The sequence below is a fragment of the Spermophilus citellus genome (assembly GCF_964194105.1).
Source record: "Spermophilus citellus genome assembly, chromosome: X".
In the NCBI taxonomy this organism is placed as follows: domain Eukaryota; kingdom Metazoa; phylum Chordata; class Mammalia; order Rodentia; family Sciuridae; genus Spermophilus; species Spermophilus citellus.
Genome location: NC_138190.1, coordinates 19,000,757 through 19,015,898, shown reverse-complemented (window position 1 = coordinate 19,015,898; position 15,142 = coordinate 19,000,757). Strand labels below are relative to the sequence as shown.

The following is a 15,142-nucleotide window of genomic DNA, read 5'->3' as shown; positions in this document are numbered from 1 at the left end:
ATGATTCTTTTTTTTTTTTTCATTCTTTCTCTCAACACATTTTATTTTATTTTATTTTATTTTATTTTTTAAATTATTTTATTGTTGGTTGTTCAAAACATTACATAGTTCTTATTATACCATATTTCACAGATTGATTCAAGTGGGTTATGAACTCCCTTTTTTACCCCGTATACAGATTGCTGTGTCACATCAGTTACATTTCCATTGATTTACAGTATGATTCTTTTTAAAATTTTTTTGTTGTTATAGATGGATGCAGTACCTTTATTTTATTTATTTACTTTTATGTACTGCTAAGGATCAAATCCAGTGCCTCACACTTGCCAGGCAAGCTCTCTACTACTGAGCTAGAACTGCAGGCCCTCAGTATGTTTCTTGATGTAGTATTTTAATAAAGCCCCAAAAGAACATCTAGATCAGTTTTTAAAAATTGTATAGGGTATCCTACCAATAATTCCTATTTTGGGAGTCAATGATATAATCAATGAATCAATACATAGTCATATTTTACCCTGCTACCTAGCCTCATCCATCACCTCCTGCTTCTGGGCATGATGGATGATTCAAAAACAGACAGGTCGTTTTACTTAAGTTGTTCATAATATTCATTAGGGGTTTGCACATATTGTGGACATCAGTATCATTCCTGAAGTTTGTCAAAAACAGAGCTGCTTGGGCCCCACTATAGACCAACTCAATCAAACTGTCAAAGAGCAAAACCCACACACATTTGTATTTAACCAGCTCTTTAAGTGATTCTGATACTCATGAAAGTTTTTGAGCCAGCCATATTGTTGGTGTTGTTTTGGTAATGTAAACTGCTACAATAAAAATATCTCAGAAGATATTTAACTAATGTATCACCTATAAATATTTTCTGAGATATTTTATATCTCTGAATACATGTGTGTATGTATATTCAGAGACCCATTAGTCTCTTATTTGCATGTATGTAGTTGAAATGTACCTGCAGATAACTATACATCTATTATTTTAAATAATAATCAACATTTATTGAGCATCTATATGCATCAGGCACCATTAATTCATTCACCAAGTATTTGTTAAGAGCCTACTAGAGGCCAGGTACTGTTCATCAGAAAATGAAATGGATGCAAGTTCCTGTCCCCCAGGGAGCTTACATTTTAGTAGGGAAACACCAACAATAAAATTAAATAAGACAGTTGTATGACTGCCAGTGCGATGGCAGGAAGTAATTTGATTGTAACTCAGAATAAATAGGATGCCAGAGGAAGATTTGAGGGAGGAAAGAGAGTGAATCCTATGGGATTTGAAGCACAACTGTTGTTTGGGAACAGGAAGTGCAAAAAAACAGGTTTGGGAAATAGGAAGTGCAAAACCCCACCCTGAGGAAGAGGATCACAGTAGCTTGAGAAAACAGTGAGGAGGCTGAGGCTGGGATGCAACAGGAGATGGGTCAGAGAAGGAAGGAGTGGGCAGAGGTCTGGATCTTGTAAAGGTCTGTAAGCCATTGGAAGACTTTGGCTTTTACTCTGAGACGGATGGAAAGGGTTCTGAGTCTGGAAGGACTTAATCTGGCAGGTTTTAATGAGCTCTTTCTGGATGAGAATAGGGTGTTGGGGGTGAGCAAGACTGGAATCATTTAGGAGGCCACGGTAGTAATCCATAAAAGTGAGTCACAATGGGAGCAATGGAGGTGGGGAGCAGAGCTTGGATTCCGGGTGTACTTTATTTTTTTTTAAGTTGTAGTTGGACACAATACCTTTATTTTATTTATTCATTTTTTATGTGGTGCTGAGGATTGAACCCAGGGCCTCACATATGCTAGGCGAGTGCTCTACCACTGAGCCACAACCCCAGTCCTCCAAGTGAACTTTTAAAAATTATTTTTTAACTCATGTACCACATCAGGAAATTCCATTCAACAATGGACCATGTATACAAAGGTAGTCCCATGAGATTTTAAATGGAGTTGAAAAATTCCTATTGCCTAGTGATGTTTTAGCCATTAGAATGTGACAGTGTAACACATTACTCACCTGTTTATGGTGCTGCCGTATAAATAAACCTACTGCTCCACCACTCATATAAAAATATAATATGAACCAGGCATGGTGGTGTGCACCTGTAGTTGCAGATATTTGGTAGGCTGAGGCAGGAGGATGGAGAGTTTGAGGCCAGCCTTGGCAACATATTGAGACCCTGTGTCAAAAAGCATAAATATAGCACATATAATTATGTACAGTATATAATACTAATAATGATAAAGGACAACTATTCTTCTGGTTTATGTGTTTATGATATTATACTTTTTATTGGTAATTTAGAGTATACTTATTTTTTAAAAGTTTACTTAAATAGTATGCTGGGTTAAGCTAGCAGCAGCCTCATTCATCTAATATTTACTGTGTCTCTTGATTACATCAAGAGACTATATTAATTGATGTCCCTACTATACCATCTACGTCTGTGTGAGTACACTCTATGATCTTCATACAACAATGAAGTCAACTAATGATGCATTTCTCAGAACTTTTCCATGTCATTAAGAAACACATGACTATCATTGACAGAAAATCATTGTATATATTTATGGGGTACAATGCGGTATTTCAATCATTAGAGGAATATTCAGTCAAGCTAATTAACATACGTATTACTTCACCAATTTATCTTTTTTGTGGTGAGAATGTTAAAAATCTATTTTAGCCATTTAAAAATATATAATACATTATTATTATTAACTGTGGTCACTTATTCCTCCAGTCTAACTAAAACTTTGTACCCTTTGATCAACGTCTTTGCTTTCTCAGGCACATCCAGTAATTTTGCTGATGGTTTGGATGTGGAGTGTAGGAAGGGGCTACAAAAGGAGGGTTTCCAAGGATGCTGAATGTGAATGTGGATTGTGTACTCACTTGGTGGCCAGATCTGGTTCTAGGCATGAAACAGGATTTGATCCCAGGAAAATGATCATATTCTTGTTTGTAAACCACTTCCTGTGAACTTAAAATTAGAGAATTTTGCTGGGCACCATGGTGCATGCCTGTAATCTCATCTTCCTTGACCAAACAAAAGATAGGGATAGTGAAAATATATTTCATTTTTTAAGGTATTTCAAAACACATCTTATGGGGGCTGGGATGGTGGCTCAGTGCTAGCGTGCTTGACTAGCATGTGTAAAGCACTGGGTTCAATTCAATTTACACTGCATATAAATAAATAAAATAAAGGTCCATTGACAACTAAAAAATATATTTTAAAAACACATTTATGTAAACCATCAAAAAAATCTTTCCTAAGGTTGATAGTTAATATATTACTACCCTCATTTGAGGGTTCAGGAACCTGAGATCTAGAATAGATAAGTGATATGGGAAGGGTGAACTCTGTTAGATCAGACCTTCTATTTTATGACTTTGTATAGGCTGATGTGTAGTGAGTGGACTTTGATCCAGGGAACAGAAGTGTGTTGCAGGGGGTGAGAGGGTTGACACTTGGGTTACTTAAATATGAATGATCTAGCAAAATAATTTGAACTGATTGGTCAAACCTTCAATAATTCAGGCTTCTTGACTTCTCTCTGCTTTCTCTGTTCATCTGGTCATTTTATTTCTGAATAGTAATTTTCACTGAAGGGTGGGATAGAGAGATAAAAATATATGAAAGTCACATTGGGTAGGTGGAGAATACTTTTTACAAAAGCCTCAGTGGAGAATGCAGTTGTAATTAGCACTAAAATGAAATTCTTATTTCCCAGTGGGTTTAGGTTTGCTTCACTCTCCTCATCCTTTGTTCCTGTAAAAGGCTGTGTTCAATTATGCCAAGCACCTAGTCAGCCTATGCTCCTTGTTTCTTGCCCACGAAGCAATGTTTGCACCAGGGCACCTGGTAACAGTATTTAATACGTTTGACTGTTTCAGTTTGCAGTGATGATCTCACCCACAAATTCAAAGGTTTCACTGTGATGAATGAAGCAGAAAGGTATGAAGCTCTCAGACACTGTCGCTATGTGGACGAAGTCATCAGAGATGCTCCATGGACTCTCACACCAGAGTTTCTGGAAAAACACAAGGTACTTCTCATTCTCCCGTATTCTCTAAATAGTAAGATTAGGAAGTCTGGTTCTGCAGCAGATGCTGCAGAATGCCCCCAAACACTTCCAATTTCTAAAAGAGGTAACTTTGGGAGCTGTCATGTGGTGTCACTTGCTATAGCACTTCTCTTCTGCCTGATCCTGGGGACTGCTGTCTTATAGATGCTAGAACTAGACTACCCAGGTCCAAATGCTGCCTCTGTCTTCTTCTAATTGTGGAACCTTGAGCAAGATATTTAACTGCACTACTCTCTTACCTTTTCTTTAAAATGGGATGACATTGGTATCTTCTTCATGGGGCCCTTATTGAGAACTTCATGAGGTAATGTAAGTAAGTCAAATACTTGGAAGACTGGCTGGTCTATAGCAAGAGCTGCAAGGATGTCATCATAATCACCATGACTGCCATCATTATTGCTTGCACATTCACAGGCATCCTTTTATATGGAACAAATGAACACACATCTTATCCAAGTCAGGGGCCAGCTTTTAAGGAAAGAACTTCCTATTTCTGATTTTGTGACCCTAAGATTCCTACTGACATAAGATTTTTATTAGTTGAAAACATGAGAAATTCTTTTGATCTGCATCAAATTATGTGCTTTGTATCTCCCTACCAGCCCCACATTAGGAGCTATTCTTTCCTCTCATAAGCAGTACAAAAAAATAAGATTAAGCTGTTCTAAGAATTTTCTTTTCTATTTTTAAATTCACAATGCAGAAGAGAATAGAGAACAGTGATAAATGTGCATGGGTAATAGCAAAGGAGACAATTTTCTAGTGAGAATGAAAAGAAAAGGGAAAAACTACAATATGATTTACTTCCAGTAATCACTAACATTTTTACTAAGCAGCTATTGTATATTCAACAGTGATAGGCATTATAGGAGATAGTAATAATGATAATGATGGCTGCCATTTATTTACCTTGTGCCCAGCACTCTGCTAAAGACTTTGTTATTATATGAATCAAATTCAATCTCATGACTATCCTAAGAAGTTATTATTAGTATACACTGGAGAGGAAGAAATAAGCTTGAGTACTGAGAATATAATTAATAATAATTTATTAAGTCCTTACTACGTGCCAGTAATTATTTTTAGGAATGATTATATATTTATGTCATTTAATCCAGTGATTCTCCATATGACAATGTCTGGAAACAGTTTTGGTTGTTATAGCTAGAGGGTGCTACTGGCATCTAGTGGATAAAGGCATGGGATGCTGCTAAGTATCCTCCAACTTCCAAGACAGTCTCCCACACCAAAAAGTTATCCAGTCCCCAATGTCACTAATACTGAGGTTGAGAAATACTGATGGAATCCTTCCCACCAACTTTGGAGTTGTGTAGCTAGCAAGTGGTAGGACAAGACTCATACCCCAGCAAATTAAACTGCTACACAAAACTACCTCTCAAAATTGAGTGAAAGGCTTTGAAAGCTGTGCCAAGAGTTTACTTGATATAATAGAAAACAGGGGTGAAAATTAGCAGGCATTCTGAAGAAGACCAGAAAGAAATTTTGTTTAAGGATGACACCTCTTGCAACTACAATGAGGAGGTCCCGATACAAGTTGGTGTCAGTAATCCAGGTGACAGGGGCCTGGATTTGTTATAGTATCAATGGAGAGGAAGTGATGGGCACAAGCCCATGAGTGCATGTGTGTGCGCACACACACCAATGGAACCTGTGGCCTATGTGCTATGGAAAGTGAAGGAAGTAGGGAAAGAAGGTCAATTCCAAGATTTTGGTCTAGGAAAATAGACAAAGGAGGTGCCATTGGAAGTGGGCCCAGTTTTCAGGAAGATGAATTTAATTCAGAACAGGTTGATTTTAAAGTGACAGCAAGAAATGATAAAAGAGAAGAAGGCCTCAGTAAGAGTTAAGAAAGCCTGGCCTGGTTCCCCAGGTGCCCATTCCCATTTCTAAACCACCAATCAGCTATGTGACTTTGGGCATATCTAAGAAGTTATCTCATTTCAGCACCTTATGTCCTAACTGAAGTAGTACTATATGCACTACTCACTTCACAAAGTTAGGAGGATCAAATGAAAAAACAGACATGTTCATTTTCATGATATAAAATATGACCTAAGTATGAGTGACTATTGTCTCATTGGGACAGAAAATGGAGACTTGGGTTCCTTTTCATAGCAGTCTGAGAAATGGATGAGTTCTCTGAAGGAGAAAGTTTAAAGCAAAAAAAAAAAAAAAAGATCAAGAAAACTTATTGTCAAAGGTAGAAACCTATTGTCATCAAAGGAGAGGAACCAAACATTTATTCTTCCAGTTCCGGTTATCTCTTGGAAATGGAGACAGTTGTAAATACCTTTTAGTCAAGATTCAGATCTGTGCTATAAATGTAACATATGATTGCCCTATTTCAAAAAGGCATTTAAAAATTAATAGACACGTGAAAGGAAGTCTAATAGAAGAAGAAGACTGGGAGAGGGGAGGGAGGATGGGAGGAAGGGAGGAAAAGGAATGATCATGAACTGAAATCAATTTCCATGCATGTGTGAGTTTGTTGAGATGAACCCAACTACTATGTATAACCATAAAGCTCTAATTTTTTAAAAAAAATGTGTTTTGGAGGCACCAGTTCTTTTTGAATCTTCAGACATGAACATCCATTCTATTGGTGATGTCACTCTTCTTTCCAACAGATTGACTTTGTGGCTCATGATGACATTCCGTATTCTTCTGCTGGTTCTGATGATGTTTACAAGCATATAAAGGAAGCAGGTGAGGCATCCCCCTGTGATCATCTGTCCACCACACCAAATAATCAGGTGTTAGAAGAGACATCTGCCCTAGGACTACAGCATAGATATACAGGGCACTGGAACATCAGGTGTCTCCCAAGCAACTTCTACAAGCCTCTGTTGACATGTGCTAAGGCTCAGTCATGGCACAGACACTATTAAGACATTTATATAAGAGTTAACCAGGCCTGGTATTGTGGCTCAGTGGTAGAGAACTTGCCTAGCATGTGTGAGGCACTGGGTTTGATTCTCAGCACTGCATATAAATAAATTTAAAAAAAGGTATTTAAAAAAAAGAATTAACCTGAGTACCAAAGTACTCAGCCTCAGGTCTGAGGCTCAATTTTACGGCTCATCAGATTAAAATCATAAAATGGGCAAAACCATCCCTGTGTTAATTTCATGACTTCCCCATTCCAGGGCTTATGGTCAAACATTCTGTAGACTGAGTCTGCTCAGCCTCTGGTTCTTAATAATTCCAGGGACATCTTTGAGATTTAGAAAAATATTTTCATGCTTGCCTTTATTAACTCTTCTTTTTCCAGTGAGCCTTAAAAACAGCCTGTGTTAGTAGTCAAAGGTTTAACACGTTCTCTTGTAATCTCAGCTATATGTACCTCCTATTGAAATGATGGAGGTCTTAGTATCAGTGGGAACAGTGCCTCAGAACAGACATGATGCTAGAAGTGAAAATGACACTGGATAAATAGTTCAGGGAATTATTCTGTTACATAGAAAGTACTGATTCTCCACAATGGTGTTCTGGCTTATTCCCACTTGTTTGGGGCCAATTAGGGAAGTTCCATGCCATTCCCAGCAGGGATGATAGTCAGGCTTGTACCATCCTCTTAGTAATGGCTTCTCGGGGTTCAGGAACATTGGATAGAAATGTGAGCACTGACATTCTTAAATCCCAATCTTATTTGTAAGGAGTTCTGAAAAAAGGAAATTCTTTACACTTCAAACTTGGAAGGCTTCTGAGAAGCCAGGAAACACAGTATGGGAAGAAGGGGAAAAGAAATGGTCAGTTACATGAAGATGGATTTTATGACATGGGGTGATTGAAGACTTTTTTTAAGTCTTCATAAGATCTGAGCAGTGAGTCACCTGCCCCTTCCCTAAAATTACCATAAGGACCTCTGTTTTTTCAAACTTAAAGATGCCTACACATCATCTGCAGGATCTTGTGAAAATTCAGATTTGGATTCAGGAGGTCTAATGGGGCCTGAAATTCCCATTTTTAATGAGCTCACAGGTTGCTAAATGCTGCAGATCCATAGACCTTGTTTAGAGCCCCATGGATCTAGATGAGCAATTAGGGTCCAGCCACATATCCCTCAAGGCTAGCTGAATCACTTGTTTCCTGGGATTACTCAGCTACCTTGCAATGTAGGAACAAGCATTAGGTGCTGATTTTCTTTTTTCAGTGAGTGACCTCTAGTGAGTGAAAAATAAGTTGCTTTTCTGATTTTAGGGAATAAAATCAATGCCAAGTTCCAATTGGGTATTGGAACAAGTCCAACACTTTTCTAACTCTAGCAATCCAGCATCTCTATTGTTGAGTAACAACATGAGTCCCAAATTTAGTGGCTTGAAAGAGTCACTTTATTTTTCTCTTGATTTTGTGGGCAGGATTTTAACAGAGGCTCAGATGGGTGCTTCTTGCTTGGGCCTCTTACATAGTTGTAATCTGATGTTGGTAGGGGCTACAGTCCTCTGGAAAGCTATTGGGCTGGGGCTCCCAGCTTGCACACTTACATGGCTGGCCTTGGATACTGGTCGACAGGGAGCTCAGTCATGTTTGTCATTGGAGTACCTAAACTTGGTCTCTCAATGTTGCTTGGGCTTCTCACAGCATGGTAAACTGGGAGGAACTATCTAGAGCATGAGCAATCTGTATAGAAGCCACAAGACTCCTTCTGACCTACCACTGGAAATCACACAGCATCATGTCCCTTTCTTACAGTACAAGCAAGTCACCTGAGCCAACCCAAATTCCAGGGAAGGAAAGGGAATTATGGCCATTTTTTTAATCCACCATAATTCCTTTTCCATATTAAATAGTCAAGTGGTATTTTACTTGTTCTGGGGCCTAAGATTCTGTATGACTTGTCATGTACATGAGGACTCTTCCTTCTGGTCCATTAATCTGATCTGCTGATTTCTCACCAGGAGGGAAAGTTACAGTAAAGATCTATTTGGGGCCTAGGTAGAGAGGACCAGAGTTCATTGTGGATAAAGATGCTCAGAAAGGGTCTGAGCATCCACATTTGACTTTTACACTCTAATTGCGGCTTGTTTTGAGAGTAAAAAATCACTTTAAATGAAGCCAGAGATATCAAGAACATGAATTAAGCTTTACAACACTCTGCTCTGCTTGTCAGAGCTACACGTCGAAATCCTCTAGCAAGGCTGGGTGAAACGATGGAGCTGAAATGAAATAGACTGTAAAGTCCACATTACTCATCATCATTCTAATATTGCCTACTACTGTTGAAAGTTTCCTTCATTAACATGTGGTTTGCTGCTTCTTAAAATAGCTCCATAACCAAATGCTGCAGTTCTGAAAAGCATGATAAAAAAGGTTCTCTGATCATGCTCATTACTGAATATTTTTAGAAGAGCAATAATTAGGATTTGGAGGAAGCCGGGTGCCTCATTATGTCAGCAGAGGGCTTGGCTTCTTTCAGAGACCTACCCCCTAACCAGCCAAAGCAAATCTCTCCCCAACCCCAAACCTACTTTCAGTTACTCAACCACAGACACTTCACCCTCTGGCTTCAAAGAAAGGGTGAGCTCATGTCACCAATGTCTAAATGACTTTCTAAAATCTATTCATAGCTAGAGTCCTCTTAACATCACAGCAGACTAGAGTATGGGAGAAATATCTACCTGCTAAAAGATGGAATGAATTTCTTATGAGAAAGCTTTCCACTGCTCCCACCAAGGTGGGGATGTTGTTCCAGCACCTACCCCCCGACACCAGCTTGAGACTACTCAGGGTTCCTCCACTCACCAGAGCACCCTACACACTTGGGTCAGTTTCAGTGCTATATATGTCCATGTGTTTAGATATTTGCACCCTCTGCCTTCCATTTATTTTTCTGTTTTTGATTCCACTCTCCTAGAGGGTGATAAAACAAAGTTTTTCACCTGGTGGCAAACCCTAACTCAGTCCTCTGAGTCACAGAACATGAAAAACTGAATGTTCCGTCCCTAACATCAGCAGCACCACTAGTAGATGACATCAAAAGAAAGTTTCAGAAGGGACATCCTAGTTGGGTTTAGAAGACTGAAAAATTCAGGATGAACCAGGTCATCGAGGGATCAATATTCATCTAGTCATTCATTCAACAGTGTTCCTATAGTGTCTGCTTGTCACTCAGTGCTAAGAACATAGAAGAGTTTCTTCTCTCATGTATCTTATAGGCAGGTGGAGGAAACAGTTACTGAAAAAGTTGTTCTATAAAAATCTTGCAGTATTTGAAGGCAAAGAGCAATGGCACATGGGAGGGAATAACAAACAAAAAGTCCTGGTCTGGGGTTGAGGGATTTCCTTGAGGAAGTGACACCAGACTGAAACCCAAAGAATGACCAAGAGTTAACCAGATAGATTGTGTTTCTGACAGAGTTAGCAGAGGAGAGCCAACATTTTCAGAACACTAAAGTTCAGTATGGCTGGGCCAAGGCAGGCACAGTGTATTTCCCAGCTCCTTAGAATACAACAAGAACAAAATCTGCAGATCTGCAGCACAGGAGTCTTACTTTAGGGAGTAAAGGGGAGAAGGTCTGAGATGAGGCTAGAAAGAAGCACAGAGAAGAGATCATGCAAGCTGCTTCAGAACCAAATTAAGGATTGGGCTCTAAATTCAGAGGACAGTGGAAAGCCAATAAAGGGGTCTGAGCAGGCAGATTTCGAAAGCTCACTCTGAGCCAGGCATAGTGGCACACTCCTATAATCCCCAAAACTCAGGAGGCTGAGGCAGGAGGATCCAAAGTTCAAAGCCAGCCTCAGCAATTTAGAAAGATCACTCTGAGCCAGGCATGGTGGTGCACACCTATAATCCCAGTGGCTTGGAAGGCTAAAGCAGGAGGATCGCAAATTCCAGGCCAGTCTCGGGAACTTAGTGAGGTCCTAAGCTATGTAGTGAGATTCTGGGCATGTAGATCAGTGGCAAAGTGTCCCTGGGTTCAATCCACAGTACTGAAAAAAAAAATCACCTTGTAGATCTTGTTATGTGGGTTGAAGTGGGATGTCACTTAGTGATAGAGCACTTGTCTAGTTTTCATGAAGCCCTGGGTTTCATCCCCTACACCTCTCTCTCTCTCTCTCTCTCTCTCTCTCTCTCTCTCTCTCTCTCTCTCACACACACACACACACACACACACACACACACACACACGGTACCACTGGAGACTGCTTTTGAGGCTCTTGCTGTGATATTTGAACAAGATTGTGTTGGATTGATTAAGGATAAGAGAGGAAAAAGGTGGGTGAATTAGGAAAACTTTTTGAAAAATAGGTTGGTGATTGGAAATTGACCAGATATGGGGACCGAGGGCAAGAGAAAAGGCATAGATGAGTCCCAAGTCACTGTATCCAGCTACCCCATCTCTCAGTTAAGAAGACTAAGGTTAATAACTTGCCTTCCTAGGGTTTGAATGACTTGCCCAATCCTATAAATTGAGGACATGCTACCTTTGTCCCTGGGCTCTATCATGCTGTCCCATGTGTGATGTCTCTAAGTGGTTGTAATGATATTGGGTAGAAAGATCTCGGTTGCCAACATATTATTTCAGTTGACAACAGAATTTTGAGCATGAATCCACCTCTATATTAATATTTATGACCTCTTTATAGCCTGTATTGGTTGGCATACACAAACATATCTTTGAAGACTTTAAGAAATTCTAATAGAACTATTACATCTTGGCACCCTCCGTGTTTATTTTACTCAGTCCTGCGTATTCCACATGAAAGAGCTTTTGAGTGGTAAAACTGCCATGCAGAGTAGACTCTTGGATAAAATCATCCAGAACCCCACAGACATGTTCTTAGAACAGAGATAACAAAAACAGTATATTTTCTCTTCTTTTCCTTCAGTATAACATGACACAGACTTCCTTGGAAGAGGAGGAGTAGCTGTGATGTGACTAATTCATTGACTCAGTTATTCTTCACTCACTTACTCATTTAATTTGCATTTATTGAGCACCTTCCACGTGCTAGACACAGGGGCACTGAGCTGAGTGCTGGGGATTAAAAGACAAGGCATAATCTGTGCCTTCAAAACATCTGTTTCTATGTGGAGTCAGATATTAAAAATCCCTTTGTTAACAAAATATGTTTTTATGTCTAAAATGTTGTAGATTCTGCCTGGTAATATCAGAAAAGACTTCCCAAAGGTAGAACCTTGAAGCTGGACCATGCAGGATAAGGAGGAGCTCTGTAGTTGATATGGGCAGGGAAGTGTTATCCAAGGCAGAAAGGATGGGCTTGGCATGAGTCAACTCAGGAGCCAGATGAGTGTGTGGTGCACCTGGAAACAGGCCTTATGGTAGGGGGCAAGTGTTTGGAACTGAGGCTAGAAGAGTTGGAGCCAGACCTGAAGGCTTTCCTGACAAAGTAAGAGTTCCAACTTTGTCCTGGAAAGGAGGACCATGAAACAAAATGAGTCAACCAAACTAATCTTAGTTTTATCTCCTCTCCTGTTTGAACAGGAATGTTTGTTCCAACCCAGAGAACAGAAGGCATCTCCACATCAGACATCATCACCAGAATTGTCCGGGACTATGATGTTTATGCCCGACGCAATCTCCAGAGAGGGTACACAGCCAAGGAACTGAATGTCAGCTTTATAAATGTAAGCATGCCCCTCCACATCCCCTGAGGACCACCACATCACACCTCCACCACTACCACTGCAGTCATCTACCAAGGGGTTACTATGTGCCATGCAGTGTTCTAAATGCCTTGTATTAGCTGGGTGCTGTGGCACATGCCTCCAATCCCAGAGACTAAGGGAAGCTGAGACAGGAGGAACACAAGTTTGAGGCTAGCATCAGCAAGTGAGACTCTGACTCAAAATAAAAAATAAAAAGGACTGGGGATGAGGGATTTAGCTCAGTGGTAAGTGCCCCTGGGTTCAATTCCTGGTACTAAAAATAAAAACAAAGCTGTGCATTTATTGTCCCATTTAATCCACATAACAACCCAATGATGTGTTTTTATCCCCATTTTACAGATGAAAAAACCAGTTTCCAAAGGGGTAACATAACTTAACCAATAAGCTTCCTCACTTCCCTTCCCTCATCCCAACCTCCCTCTTAAGTTTTCAGACCTGAGTAAAGGTTTTCTGGGAAATCTTGCCCCTTGCAAAAGGCAAGATTTGTCTTTTGCTTAAAGGGAAAGAAGGAGGGTGAGGGGAAGCAATGAAATGCTAAGCCCAGAGAAAATGCTTTCTTGTTTTAACATTTAAAAATTTTCATTTTCTTTAGGGCTTACAGCTGCTCATTAGAAACCTTAACAACCTTTTTTTATTGTCCAGAGAAATTACAGCTGCTTAAATAAAGTCTAAAGTCTTTGACCTCTTTTTGTATTTCTACTGTATTGTTCCCACAGAGGTGTTGTTAGTTTAATAATAGAGCAACTGTTAAAACAATCTTTAAAACAAGCAAAACAAGCTGTTCCAAAGCAAAAGGGCAGCTCCATGGCTGGAGGTGATGTTAGCAAGTCTGGACAACTGTATTTGCCTGGCCTCCAAGGAGCTGATACCTTTGATGAAAACAAGAGTCCTCCATACATACAGAATTCCAACTCCCAGAAATAGATACGATACTTTGAAGGAGTGATTTGTCTTCAAAACTATGTATTTACACCAGGTGGTGCACACCTGTAATCCCAGCTATTGGGAAGGCTGAAGCAGGAGGATCACAAGTTCAAGGCCAGCAACTCAGCAACTTAGCCAGACCCTGTCTCAAAATAAAAAACTAAAAGGGCTAGGGATGTGGCTCAGTGGTAAAATGCCCCTGGGTTCAATTCCCATTACCAAAAATAAAAAAAGAATAAGATTAAAAAAAACTAGGTACTTATCATTACATGCAGACATAATTATGCAGCACTTACATAATTGATATTGGTGCCTTCAAAATAGGAGAGGTTCATTAATTGTAAATCAGTGATTATTAATTGTCCTCATGAGGCAGAGAGCACTGGGAGTCCAGGCTCTGTTGCTTCGCACAAGCCGGGCAACAAAATGGAAAATGTCGGGTTCGAGTGGCACCAGAACAAGTGGCTGAAAAGAATTCAGTCAAAGTGATTATTTGGTATCTTACAGAGAATAAAGCCCTGGTTATTTCAATAAATTAAACTGTCTGTTCTTTTAAATTGAATTCAGTCAACCATCCAAGCATGGCAAGCCATTTCCAAAAGTCATTGCTCATTCTTTTTAAACGGTCTTTCGATAAGCCACTTAGCTCAAGGAACCGTGCAGACAGTGTGGATGCGCTCACTGCCTTTCTGTGACAACAAACCTGGCCGTAGCTCAGAAATGAAATTGAATGTGTTGGATAGGCGTGTAGATGAATCACAGAACCTCAGAAGTGGCAGGGACCTGACGGGGGCCAGTCATTAAGTCTAAGTCCCTTGATTCCGAGATGAAGAAAGCAGAACCCAGAGAGGGAACCTGGCCAGCATCCCTCAAGTAAGGGAGAGGTGGAGGTGGCAGCAGGTCCCAGTGTCATGACTCCCCAGCCCAGTGCTCCCCATTGCTGCCCCTGAGATCTGTACATAGTAACCATCTCCTGTGCAAAGTGAACTATGGAAGACAATGATGTAAAGTCAACAGCTAAAATGTCTTGAGAGTTTATCATGTGCCCATCTGAGTGTTTTACCTGGATTATTTTACTTAATCCTCATGATAAGCCTATAAGATTGGGTATAATGACCTCATTGAACACAGGGGTGAAAAACAGAGGCCCAGAGAGGTTGAACAACTCACCTAAGGTCACATAGTAAATGATAAAAGACTGATGACTTCCCACAGCATATATGTGTGTGTATATTGCTGAGGTGTGACATACACATAGCTCATACCTCACCCTGAGGCTACAGTAAGGTTTGGAAGATATAAGTCAGGGATCCAAGGAAGATCTGTATAAGTTGCATAATATTCAAGGTGCTTTGGAAAATTCTGAATTACAAAATGAACTTGAGTCCCACATAGTGAAGAAAAACAATATGTCTTTTTACCCTTTTAGTGGAAAACATATGATTTTATGGCTGAAGACTCTTTGC

At 39.9% G+C, this 15,142-nt stretch overlaps 1 protein-coding gene across 4 annotated transcripts in view; it reads left to right on the top strand.

Annotated features, from left to right (window-relative positions):
* Positions 1–15,142, top strand: part of PCYT1B (phosphate cytidylyltransferase 1B, choline) — a 98,002-nt gene that overhangs the window by 66,063 nt on the left and 16,797 nt on the right. For all 4 annotated transcript variants that reach the window (XM_081278272.1, XM_081278274.1, XM_081278271.1 and 1 more), the window contains exons 4-6: positions 3,909–4,060; positions 6,748–6,826; positions 12,568–12,710. In XM_081278272.1, the coding sequence (XP_081134398.1) occupies positions 3,909–4,060; positions 6,748–6,826; positions 12,568–12,710 (374 nt within the window). The remainder of the gene's footprint in view (positions 1–3,908; positions 4,061–6,747; positions 6,827–12,567; positions 12,711–15,142) is intronic.